The 13536-nt window shown below is 43.9% G+C and overlaps 1 protein-coding gene across 5 annotated transcripts in view; it reads left to right on the forward strand.

The window, feature by feature from the left end:
- LYN (LYN proto-oncogene, Src family tyrosine kinase) overlaps window positions 1–13536 on the forward strand; it is a 183069-nt gene that overhangs the window by 69653 nt on the left and 99880 nt on the right. For 2 of the 5 annotated variants that reach the window (XM_023538857.2, XM_023538856.2), the window contains exon 2: window positions 11899–12035. In XM_023538857.2, the coding sequence (XP_023394625.1) occupies window positions 11904–12035 (132 nt within the window). In that variant the 5' untranslated portion in view covers window positions 11899–11903. Of the gene's footprint in view, window positions 1–6895; window positions 7027–11898; window positions 12036–13536 lie in introns of those variants that run through there. The other 3 variants (XM_003420003.4, XM_023538855.2, XM_003420002.4) reach the window with 3 other exon arrangements.

A 13536-nucleotide genomic window follows, 5' to 3' on the forward strand; every position in this document is an offset into this window, starting at 1 on the left:
GTCGAGTTGTTTCCGACTGATAGTGACCCTGTAGGACAGAACAGAACTGCGCCGTAGGGTTTCCAAGGGGCGGCTGGTGAGTTCAAACTGCTGACCTGTTGGTTAGCAGCCGAGCTCCTAACCACTGCGTCACGGGGCTGCATACTTAAGTATACAGATCACATATACACAGTTAGGGTGATGATTTTCTTATATAGAGCTTCTGGTTCCACTCCAGCACACACCATGTCTGTGTGTGTGTGTCTGTGTGTTTGTGTGTCTTTGTGTCTGACTGTGTTTGCGCAGGCAGAGTGGCAGACATCTCTTTATTTATTTTTTAATTCTTTTCCTTGATCTTTATTTTTTTTCAATTGGGCCTCAAGTGAAAGTTTACAGCTCAAGTTAATTTCTCATACAAAAATTTATACACATACTGTTATGTGACATTGGTTGCAATCCCTACAATGTGACAGCACACTCCCCCTTTCCACCCTGGGTTTCTGGTGTCCATTCAGCCAGTTCCTGTCCCTTCCTGCCTTCTCATCCTGCCTCCAGACAGGAGCTGCCCAATTGGTCTTGTGTATCTGCTTGAGCTAAGAAGCACATTCTTCATGTGTATTATTTTAAGTTTTTTATAGTCCAGGCTAATCTTTGTTTGAAGAGTGGGTTTCAAGAATGGTTTTAGTTCTGGGTTAACAGAAAGTCTGGGAGCCCTGGCTTCCGGGGTTCTTCCAGTCTCTGTCAGACCATTAAATCTAGCCCTTTACCTAAATTTGAGCTCTGCTCCACACTTTTCTCCCACTCTGTCAGGAACTCTCTGTTGTGTTCCCTGTCAGGGCGGTCACTGGTGGTAGCCGGGCACCATCTAGTTCTTCCGGTCTCGGGCTGATGGAGTCTCTGGTTTATGTGGCCCTTCTTGTGTCTTGGGGGCAGACATCTCTTTAGACAAGATTCCTGGTTATGCCCCTTAAATTTTATAATGGCATATTAAACCTATCTTTCACTGATTGACTAGTAGATCTTTTTATTTTAAGTGTTTTATTGTGCTTTTGGTGAAGGATTATACGCCAAAATAGTTTCCCATTCCACAGTTTGTACACAGAATGTTCCAAGACTTCGGTCACAGTCCCCTCAATGTGCCACATTCTCCCTACTTCTGCCTTGGGTCTCCCATTACCTTTCGGTGGATTTTCCTACTCCTTCCTGCCTTCTTGTCTTTGCTTCTGGGCAGATTTTGCCCTTTTGGTCTCATATAATTAACTGTTCTAAGGAACTCGTTCCTGTCAGGGTGGTCTCCAGGAATGACTTCATTTCCATGTTAGAAGGGTGTCTTAAGGCCATAGTCTTGGGGGTTCCTCCAGTCTCTATCAGGCCAGCAAGTCTGGTCTTTTTTAGGGATTTGATTTTTGTTCTACGTTTTTCTCCTGCTCTTCACAGGGTCCTCTATTGTGATCCTGGTCAGAGCTGTTGGTAGTGGTAGACGGACACCATCTAGTTCTTCTGGTCTTGGGGTCACGTAGGCTATGGTTCTTGTGGTCCGTTAATCCTTTAGACTAGTTGCCCTCTGAGTCTTCGGTTTTCTTAACAAGTCGCTTTGTTCTGCCCCGCTCTGTAGCATAAAATATCAATACTTAAGGTTATTGCCAGCAATTAAAACATCACATTTCCTGCTGTACAGCTTTCATCAGGGGACATTTGGCAATGTCTGGAGACATTTTTAATCATCTTGACTGATGTATGTGTGGGGTATGTGTGTAATACTGGAATCTAACAGGTAGAAGCCAAGAGTGCTGCTAAACATGCTACAGTGACAGGACAGCCCCCCACCACAAACAGTTTTCTGGCTCACAATGTAACTAAGTGCTGAGATTGAAAAGCTGTTTCATTTGTATCCATGATGTGGTTTCCTCTTTGCTTTGGCCTCTAGAAAACCTAGGCCCAGATTTGCAGTCTGCACTTAACAGTCGTGCAGAAACTTATGGAATGATATAACGTTCAGTGTCTTTAACTATCTTGGGCTGAGTTTCACTTTTTCCTGATTTCCTAATAGTTTCTGTTACATTCCATACATGTATGTAAGCTGACTTAACTCTTCAAGGGGATGGAAATACGTAATGATATATATTTCTGAATGTAGGTGACTGGATTGTTGACCATAAATATCTGGGACTAGAAACAAGTCGAGGTTTAACAACACTTCTTAGTTGGTGGAATCTACATAATTTAGACTCTGCTTCTGATTTCCTCCTCTGGGTCTCTAAATGACCTCTTTCCCTATGACACGTAAGTTTCCATGAGCTCATCTCGTTTTCACTGTGTTCCTTTTTATTGTTAAGAGAAACAAAACCTAAAAGCCCCATAAGTTTCAGCAATTCACTGTTGCCTTTCTCTGTGTGAGATTGCTCAACTCAGAGTTATGCAAATAGAGACTAGCAAGGGGATAGAGGCCTCTTCAAGCACTTCCATCCAGGGGGATTGGACCCTTGTCTTTAGTGTGGTGCTTATCAGCTGCACGCTTGCCGGGGGTCCAGCGCCCTGACCTTCTCTCTTCCTACTCAGGCCCTTGCTCCGTTTAGTGTGGCCACACCAGCTTTTTCTCTGTCCCTCAGCTCCTTCCTTACCTGAGGCCTTTGCTCTGGCTGTTTCTTCTAACTCCAACTCCCTTCTCTCCCATCTTCCACCTTTGCAAGGAATCAAGGAGAAAGGGGCTCGTCCTGTCACTTGAGCCTGCCCTTGTGTTCGGGTGGGGTGGGTGTATTCTTCCCCTGCCTTCGGAGATGTTGGGCAGAGTCCTCACGACCCCCACCCAGAGCACACTCAGGTTCATCTCCTGTACTATCGAGAAGTTTCCCTTGTATGTAGCAAAACTCTGCATGATTTAAAAAATGTATGTATATATATATATATATTTTTTTTTTAAATTTTTGTTGTGGTAAAATATATGTAGCAAAACATTTCAACAATTTTTATGTGTATAATCCAATGACATTAACTGTATTCACCATGCTGTGCAATGATCCCCACTATCCATTTCCAGATTTTTCATCACCCTTAACAAAAACTCTGTACCTATTAAGCAATACCACACAATCCTCTCCCCTGCCCACCCTGCCCCGCCGCCACCCAGATCTCCCCATCCCACCTGCCCCAAATAACCACAGAAGAACTTTGGTCTCTATGCATTTTCTTTCTCTGGATATTTCATTTAAGTAGGATCATACACTATTTGTCCTTCATGGTTGAGTCCACTTTACTCGCCGTAATGTTTTCAAGGCTCATCCATGTTGTAGCATGTGTCAGGACTTCATTTCTCTTTATGGCTGAACAATATCCCATTGCATGGGTATACCACATTTTGTTTCTCCGTTCAACTGTGGATGGACGTTTTGGTTGGCAGCTGAGTGCGTCAACCACTTACACCACCCAGGGACTCCAACAAAAGAAAAAACTGAACTCTGGAAGGTAGGAATTGATGGAGTTGGTTATGGAGTTTAGTTCTGGGGCTTTCTCCTTCTCTACCATCCCCGGGCTACTAACAAGGCTTTTCTGGCCCCCTTTCCATCACAGGTTTGATAAATAGTTTGGAGAAAACTATGAAAAAGTCTCTTCCGTTGACTTTGCTTCCCTAATTTGAGTCTCATTCTTGAAAGTAAAGTAAGAAGGAAAACCATCAAAAGGTGCTAAAGGGTTTCTGTTTGGCAGGCAGTGAATCTCTTGAGTTACAATAACTGGTCCTGGAATTGTGAATGTGGGAACCAACCACAGGAGATTATTTTGGGGTGAATTCCTATGAGAGACCCTTGAACCAAATTTTTTTTTTTTTTGAACTCAAGATCACTCGTGTTTGGAGTCATCCCTACCCATCTTAAGTTCCTCAGGGCTTCTCTTCTTTTTCTGTTTCTTTTGAGGCTCCCTAGTTCAGAAAACTCATTTGGGATGAAACTCACCCCGACCTGGCCCCGAGGGGCAGCAAGACGTTGACTGGGTAAAGATCTGCAGTGCTGAAGCCAGAGGGACCAGGTTCTAGTTTACCTAAGAGCTTTGATCACCTGGCACAGGTTCATCATTGGGTTGTACTTTCCTCATCTGTGAAATGGCAGGCACAAAGGAGGCACTTGCATGTTCATCTCTTTCCCTGACCCTAACTGCTACCCCCATAAACATTTGAGGTTACTCTGCTTGCTTTAGGTAAGCTACCACCTGATGTTGCTAAGGTCACGCAAGAGCAGCCCAGTAACAGGAAGAAGGTTTCAGACCTCCCAACAGCCCTTCAGCTGAGTGATTTCACTCGTTGCTGGGGAAACTCAATGCCAGGAAAGCATTCGGGTTACGGAAGTTATGGTGAAAAAAAGAATTGCTTTTAGTTTTTTCTTGATGGCAGCTGCTGGCATAAAAGGTAGAAAATGTGTTGTTGTGGTTAGGAGCTGTCTAGTTGGCTCCAATTCATAGTGACCCTATGTACAGCAGAATGAAACATTGCCCGGTCCTGTGTCATCCTCACAATCAGAAAATGTGTAAGGCCCAGTCAAAACAAAACATGGTACCAGCGCAAATGGTTTCTTTTCTAGCACATTACAAAGGCAAGGAATTTAAGCCCTCAGGGGTTGAATCCCAGTAATTTCATTGTCTTTAAATTTAAAGATCTAGGATTGTGTGGAATAGTTGTTAAAAATGGATTCAGATTTCATAAGGGGAAAGTGGCATCCAGTTTCCTATTTTTGAAATTTTAAGCTCTTTAAACTCTGCTAATATGAGTAACAAGTGATTTTAAAGCCTTTATCTAACAGCCAGCGAAGTGAATTTGTACAGACTTCAGGATGGAAAAAACAACAAAACAGATATATATAATGGAATATCTTTTAAACTTAGGAAACTAGTGATGAAAAAACATTATCCAAAACGCATGCTCTATTCAAGCTCAGGATCTTCTGTTGTTGCACAATTTCCTCCTTTTACTTAACGACAGAGTAATGCATCCGCTTACGTGCAGCTCTTGCAAATACATGGTGTACCTGGGAGTGACAGGACAAGCAGTGTGCCTTGCCCAGAAGCAGGGGAGGAAGTGTCAGTTCAGATGTGGCAGCCTGAGGCTGAGATGGGAGAGCTGCTCCTGCTGGTCCCTGTTTGAGGTGGGCAGAAGGGCCGTCCTTGTGCTTCTCCTGTTGCTGTTTGTAGTTGCCTTCAAGTCAGCTTTGACTCATGGCGACTCCATGGACAACAGAATGAAACGTTGCCCTCTCTTGCTCCATCTTCACGTTTGCTGATGTGTCTGAGTTCATTGAGTTTCCCCTCTGGTTCGTTGACCAAACGTGGTGTCCTTTTCTAGCGATGGTCTTTCCTGAGGACGTGTCCAAAGTGAGTGGGAGCCTCGCCATCCTCACTTCTAAGGAACATCCTGATTGTATTTCTTCTAAGACTTCTCATAATGTAGTACATATTACCCATACTTGCAGTGTGGCTGTTTCTCTTCCCGTGTTGGAGGAAAAGTGGCATTCGGACAGTATTGATTTAACAACCATGCGTGTAGCCCTTACTGTGTGCTGTTTCAAGTTCTCCTCTAAGCACTTTACAAATATAAACTCATTTAATCCTACTGAATTAGGTTAAGCTATTATCTCCTTTTTTCAGATAAGGAAACTGAGGTATAGAGAGATTAAGCATTTGTCCAAGTTCACACAGTAATTGAAGGGACTGGGATTTGATTGAGTTCAACAGTGTAACTCCATATACACACATAGACATAGACATAGACATATATAAAACCAGTTATCATAGAGTCCATTCCGCTAATGGCGACCCCATGTGTGCAGAGTAGAACTGCTGTATAGAGTTTTCAAAGCTATGACCTTTCAGAAGCAAGTTGCTGGGCCTGTCTTCCAGGGTACCTCTCAGTGGGTTCAAACCACCATACCTTTAGGCTAATAGTCAAGCGCTTAACCATTTACACCGCCCACGGACTCTATATACGCATATAGATGTGTGTGTACTATAATGTTTTTAGATTAGCAGTACTTGATGGTTAGGAATGTCCAAGTATACAAATTTCTTTTTCTTAACTCACTTGCAAAATGTCAATTAGCCCTACTGTAATGAATATTCCCTATTGATAAACATTCAGATTTTCTCCAAAATTTTTATGATGTAAATAATGCCGTTGTGAACATCCTTGTGCCCTAGTGTGGGGACTTGTTAGTTCTTAACAGTATGTTGATGAACTAGGAGTTGTTAGTAGTCTTTTATCACATAGTTACCATTTTGGCTGTTTAAAATCACCCTTTTAATGTTCTTAGGCCCTTAAATAAGCGTGAGCAACCCCCAGTGGTTGCTTGTTTCAATTAAAGAAATTTTAGGAATGGGAAGCCCTCAGGCCCCGGTTTTCTGGAGATATTGGTGCATGTCCCCTTGTGAGCAAAAGACTGCCCCATGCTTTGTCCTCTTAGACCACCCAGCTAAGCTTGCGGACTGAACCTGCCCGAGTTGTGGTTGCTTGCCAGACCCTCGGTTATCATTACTGTTATTTTCACTAAAGGTCTCTACATAGAGAACATGTCTTCATTGACTGTTAGAAAAAACTGCACTGAAGCCATTGCCAGCGACACCACCCTAAGCATGTGACATCCAGTCCTTGGTGAGAAAGCTCCGGGTTTGCGAGGGAGGCGCTCTTTCCCGTGAGGAGCCTGGTATACTTCCTCTTGCCTAGTGTGGAAGCTCCCTGACTCACCACTGACTGTCCCCTGACCCTTCCTGCCAGGAAACCCAGTTACGGCAGATCTGCTACCCACGGGGTGGCCGTGTTTGCATTTTCCCCTTTTCCCTGGCTCTGGTTTTCTTAACCTTATTGTTGTCTTTTTTGCGGTAAGGCATTTCAAATCCTTTTAAGAAAGAGGCAGTCTACAAAAATAATCTCTTTTTTTAGTATCACTGAGGAATAGACAAAGCATGCATTTCAAATAGCCTTCCTGTGGCAGAGTGGTAAGAGTGCCAGCCCCAAACTGAGGTCCTCCTGTGTGAGCCCCACGTAGCCACTCACCAGCGCTGTGACTTTGGGTGAGTCCTCTAACATCTTTCAGCCTCCGTTTACTGCTCTGTAGAGTTAATAATACCTTGGTTATAGAGTTTCTTAAGGATTGCATGAGATGCTCAGCACATTATAAACAGTTAATGAGAAGTGTAAATCATGTAAAGAGTAGCTCACATCAGTGTTTGTTGGGAGTAGATTGTACCCTCTACTTTTCTGGTACCTTCGCACAGTGTAAGGAATTGCAAGAGCTGGTCTAGCTTGGGAGCCCTGGTGGCTCAGTGGTTAAGGTCAGCAGCTCAACTCGAGCAGCTGCTCCTTGGAAACCCTATGGGGCAGTTCTGCCCTGTCCTAGAGGGTCGCTATGAGTCAGAATCAACTCGAAGGTAATGGTTTTTCTCTTTTTTTGGTCTTGTTTGAGTTGCTCATCACCACGTTGCGATGGCAGGGCTCTCTGAGCTTTTGTGCTGGAGTGTGCCTGCCGGCGGTTGTGGGGTCACTGGAGGACTGAACCACAGGCCGCCTCCAGCATGAAGCTCTGTGCTGTGTGGGTGGGCAGCCAAGGCCCATGGGTACCGCTTCATCGCCATTGCCCCAGAACAATCACCATCTTCTCCTTTGGACCCCTTATAAAGTCGGGGTAATGGATTTCCCTGCTCTTTCCCATCTGTCCTTCCTACAGAGTCCTCGCTCTAAAATAGAGATCTAGTAAGTGGCACTGCCCCAGTTACAAACTTTCGGCGGCCGCCCTCTGCCTGCCGAGTGAGGCCCATGCTGCATGATATGCCAGACAGGTGGAGCCAGGCACCATCTGGCCAAGGGGGACTTATCTCTTGCCCTCACAAGCTTGCTCTCCATCTCTTTCTCTCTCTCACACAAAGATATACCACAGGGACTTCTAACATTTTCATCAGGAGTCCATTGAAAACTATTTTTTTACATAAGGTTGTTCATACAGTTCTCATATTGTCTTTTTTCCCAACTTTTTATTTTGAAAATTTCAACTCTACAGAAAAGATGAAAGAATCAACATCATTCCCTTCACCTAGATTCACTAATTTTTTGTATATCACCACATTTGTTCCCCTCTCCTTCCCGTTCTCTTTGTCTCACTGTCTCCATACAGAGACAGATGCACACACATGTACACATACATACACACACGCGTGTGCATGCGCACACACACACACACACACACACAGAGTTTTTCTTTTTGCTGAAATGAGTCCTAACTCTTGAGATAAGGACCCTGTCCTGCATATTTCTTTTTTTCCTGCATAATCACAACACCATCATCACACCTATCACTCCTTAACAACGGTCCCTTAATGCCACGCGCAAGTCAGTTTCCAGTTCCCCAGGTATCACAGCTGTGCGTCTCCTTTATGCCCTCCAGTATTCAGTCATGGTTCACACACTTCGTCTCTTTAGTCTCTTTTACCATGGAATTGTCCTGCCCCGTTTCCCACCCAAAACTCCGCCTCTGAAGTGTCCGGGCTAGTTATCACGTAGAGTGCCACCCATTGTGGATTTCTCTGCTGCTTCATCTTGCTCTTCTGTCCCCTGTATTTCCGGTAAACTGGAAGTTCTGTCTAAAGGACTCCATCTCTTTTGTAAAACAACAATGACCGAGGTGGGCTTCCCCTCTTTCCCTTTTCCTTGCTCATCTTCAGCAAGAGGGGTCCAGAAGAGTATGTCGGAAGCCCTGAGAGGCAGCCTTAGCTGCTGCATTCATTCATATACCATTCAGTATTCTTGGGGCACCTGCTGTGGGCAGGCATTGTTCCCTGTGCTGTGAGCACTGCGGTGAACAAAGCAGATCAGGAGCCTGCCCAGCTTCTATTCTGGTTGGGGCAGTGGACCATAAACAAACCAGTCAGTAATGAGATGTAGGTCACAGTAAGCATAATAAGAGTTTAAATCGTGATGGCAGACCCAGGGGGTGTTGTTTTCAGTAGGGTGGTTAGTGAAGACCTGTCTAGGGAAGTGACATTTGTGTAGAGACATCTGGAGAGAGGGAAGGAGAGGGAGAGGGAGAGGGAAAGAGGCGAGAGGAGCCGGACTGAGGAGAGCGTCCCTGCCACCCACGCTGTCAGAGGTTCTTGGTGGGGGTGTTCTTTGTCCTGCTTTCTTCCTGTGCTGAGAGGGGTCACCGGTGCATGTTGGAGCTCAGCGACACCTCCAGTCCCCCAGCTTCTCCCCTTGGACCTGGGCCTGTGTCCTCACGGACTGCGCAGGGAGGACTTCCCTATTACCATATTCCTTATTTATAAAATACCATTTTAATGGCTTAGCAACTAAAGACACCTTTTTGGGGTGGTGGAGAAAGGGGTGGAACCTGTGAAAAGAGAAGGTCCATGGTTAATTTGCAGATCAACTCTAAAACCATCTCAACTTCAGACTCTGTAGAATATGAAAAAAATGTGCTGTTTTGAATCAAAGAAGTGCTCGCTTCCCCTTTATTTTGGGAACTACAGCTCTGTAGTTTCAGAGAGAGGTGTGGCTGTCCTCTAGAGGCTCCATTCCTCACCAGCGAAATGACAAACAAGATGCAGTTCCCAGACCACCTGGAATCCTGCGCCACAAAGTGCGATGACAGGCAAAGATGGGGTATTGCAATGATGCAGCGTGGAAAACAGACAGAATTTGCGAAAGGGATTTTAGAGACATCTTTATGTCTTAAATGTCTAAATTAAATGTAAAATGTTTAATGACGCTAAAAGTCCTCCCCTGTGACGTATTCCTTAATTCCTCAAAACAGCCCCTTCTCCAAACTCTGAGTAACCTCTTCTTGCTCTAAACTTTTAGGGAATATTCCCCCAAATTTGGTGCAGATCACATGGGGAGCATTACTGTTCCCACTGGATTCCCTCCTCCCCCCAGAGAATTTTTCTGGAAGGTGCCCAGGGACTCTCTGTTGTGTTGACTCTTGGTGATTCTGACGTTCTTCCAGGTTCGGGAAACTCTGTCCTACAAAACCCAAAAACCCACTGCCCTTCAAGTCGATTCCGACTCATAGCGACCCCATAGGACAGAGTAGAACTGCCCTATAGAGTTTCCAAGGAGCGCCTGGTGGATTTGAACTGTCAATCTTTTGGTTAGCGGCTGTAGCTCTTAACCACTATGGAACCAGGGTTTCCAGCCTCTGCCGTATAAGAAAACCCAGTACCGTCGAGTCGATTCCGACTCATAGTGACCCTATAGGACAGAGTAGAACTGCCCCATAGAGTTTCCAAGGAACACCTGGAGGATTTTGAACTGCCGACCCTTGGGTTAGCAGTTGTAGCACTTAAACACTATGCCACCAGGGTTTCCAATGAGCCACCATTAGAAGGTCCATTTAAAGCCCCTATACTACAGAGGGAAACCCTGGTGGCGTACTGGTTAAGTGCTATGGCTACTAATCAAAGGGTGGGCAGTTCAAAGCCACCAGGCGCTCCTTGGAAACTCTATGGGGCAGTTCTACTCCGTCCTGTAGGGTCGCTATGAGTCGGAATCGACTCGACATTACTGGGTGGGTAATGGTGGCTCATAGCAGATTTGTTTTGTTTTTAATGTATAGACATGACCATGAGGTTATACTGTAAGGGAAGATTTTATCTGAGTCCAGGTTTTTTTTTTTTAATCACTTTATTCTTCAGAGTGCTTAGCGTATGTCTGCATATCCTGGATGTTTATTGAACAAGTGAGTAAAAGGCTTTAGCCCCACAGAAGCACAGCGGTATCTCCCTGCACCAGCCAGTCACAGCTTCCCTTCTCTCCATGGGTAGTTCTCCCTCCACAGTCCTGTTCACAGTCATGACTGGCAGGGCCATAATTTATACCTCTAGCTCCAACATCTTTCTTGACTTCTAGCCTGTCTTACTTGGAAGCCCACGGAACTTACTCACCTGTATGTTCTTCAAGCATCTTTCCTCCTTTACCTGTGCCTCTTCTTTATTTCTTTCGTTGGTTAAGGCCACCACCATCTTCCTAGGCCCCAAGCCACCTTCAATTGGAACCAGTTTTCATATAGTCTAACTCTTAACCATTCCTGCCTGTGATACCATGACCCCTCTCGCCGCCCCCCCGCCCCCACCCCGACCAACGTCAACCTGCGCTCTACATGCTCTGAATCATGTCGCTTGCCTTCAGGATAAAGGACCAACTCCTCAGCGTGGGACCAAGGTGTTCCTCCCTCTTAGCTCCAACTCCTGGCCGTCCCTACATGCTCCTTGGCTAAACGGTTTGGCATTACAGAAAAAGTTCTCTGAAGGGTCGGATTGAACCAGATCCTAGGAGGGGCCGTGTTATGGTCTTTGCATGTGAAGTTCCTTGAAGGGTCGGATTGAACCAGATCCTAGGAGGGGCCATGTTACGGTCTTTGCATGTGAAGGTCTCTGAAGGGTCGGATTGAACCAGATCCTAGGAGGGGCCATGTTACGGTCTTCGCATGTGAAGTTCTGCTTCCTGGAATTCCTTTACCAGTTTTGTCACCTGTTGCCTTTCCTCCCATCTGGACTCACAGAACATTTCCTTCCGGAAGCTTCCCTGACCACTTCCTTTTATCTTCCCCGGGTTAGATGTCCTTTCCTTTCCTAGGTCCTATGTATCATCATCTATCATCAGCCCCCCACGTTGCATTGTAATTTTAATTCACACGTCTTCCCCCAGAATCTGAGCATCTTTAGAACAGGAATTACACCTTGTTGACATAAAATTGATGCTTAATAAGTATTTACTGAATGAATGAACATGCAAACCAACTCTGCGAACAGTACCCACATTTCAGTTTGTTAATTCATGTATGATAAAGAAAAAAAGAAGTATACTCTTTTTTTTTCTTCTTTAATGGAGAGATTTTGGTGTCTGAGGCCAGTTCTAGAATGGTAAAAAATGTCATTGCTTTTATATTCCAACAGGAAATATGGGATGTATAAAATCAAAAAGGAAAGACAATCTGAATGACGATGGAGTAGATCTGAAGCCCCAACCAGTACGTAATACTGACCGAACTATTTATGTGAGAGATCCAACGTCCAATAAACAGCAAAGGCCAGTAAGTAGATAGTCTCAGGAGAGAATTCCAACAGCAGGATCAAAGCATGGCTGGCATAATCTAAAAACCAATCTGTGACATGTGCATGCAAAAGATCACATTGATTACTTGGCCTCAAATAACTTTAGATATGCTTTGTACTTAATCCTTGGAAGAGCTTGTAAGCATTTTAGTGATAACTAAGCCACTTATTGTGCAATAGCTGGGTCTTTGGTCACCGTCTTAAGTGTTGAGAAAAGCATCTTCCATATTACTAGTGTTAAAGATCCAGCTCTTTATTTGTATATATGAGAAGAGAGCTGGTGTGACTTAGGAGAGGTGGTGAGATTAGCACAGTGGTCTGGGAACCAAAGGAAATGCTGAATTCAGGGCAGAAGTTAAAATATGTGCTAATATATCCTTTGCGGTATCATACTATTCCATCTTGTCATTTTCTCAGCTAATTTTAAATGATACAGATATATAAGCTGTTACGATTTATTATAATGAGTGAAAAGATTAAAGAACAACACTGCCCCTTAACCTGGTACAAATAGCTGCATCAGAAGTTTTGTATGCATGATGCACGATTTGGTGCGTTTGAGAAATGCTTGGCAAAGAAAGAGCTCATATTTCATGGGAAGGAAGAAAAGAGCTTTGGATAATTATAAACTTAAATGTACTTTATTTCAGACCTTATATTCTTTCCATGCATTCTTTCAACTCCCGTAGCCCAGTTTTTTATGGAATTCATCAGCCTTAAAGCTGCAAAATGTTTATTCCAGGTTAGCCCAAATGCCTTTATTCAGAGTTTTCGTAGTTTCTCTGACATATTCCTAAAGGTGTTCCCTCCACCTTTGCCCATTATTCTGCAGGTATAACATATCTGTCATATGTAAAAGTCACATGTCATTGTTGAGGACTACTAAGTCAGAGCTGGCCTTGTTAAAAAAGAAGTGAATACATTATGCTATTAAATTGTCATACATGATGTTTCTGGACAGATAAATTAGCATTGTAATTTTCTAGGTAGAAAATACAGACACTCAAAGTATAGATGATTAATAATAGCTTTAACAGTGATGGAGCCCTGGTGGCACAGTGGTTAAACGTTTGGCTGGTAACCAAAAGGTCAGCAGTTCGAATCCACCAGCTGCTCCTTGGAAACCCTATGGGACAGTTCTATTCTGCCCTATAGGGTTGCTATGAGTTGGAATCGACTCAACAACAGTGGGTCTATGGGTTAATAGTGATGATAATAGATATATTTTAAAACATATAACTATATAAATGTAGAATTGTATATTATATAAATATGACTAATAGAAAGTAAAATAGAAGGAATTGGCGTCACAAAGAATTGTTTTATTATAGACTTCAAAGTTCTCATAAAGAGGAGGTGGTTATTTTCTGGTACCATGTGCTACAGATTTTACATGCTTTAAAATCCATGTTTTTTTTTTTTTTTTTAATTATGAATGAAGATGTCCTTTATTCGAAAAGCAAAGGAGAATAGTACAAA

The sequence above is a fragment of the Loxodonta africana genome, chromosome 18 (assembly GCF_030014295.1).
Source record: "Loxodonta africana isolate mLoxAfr1 chromosome 18, mLoxAfr1.hap2, whole genome shotgun sequence".
Lineage (NCBI taxonomy): Eukaryota > Metazoa > Chordata > Mammalia > Proboscidea > Elephantidae > Loxodonta > Loxodonta africana.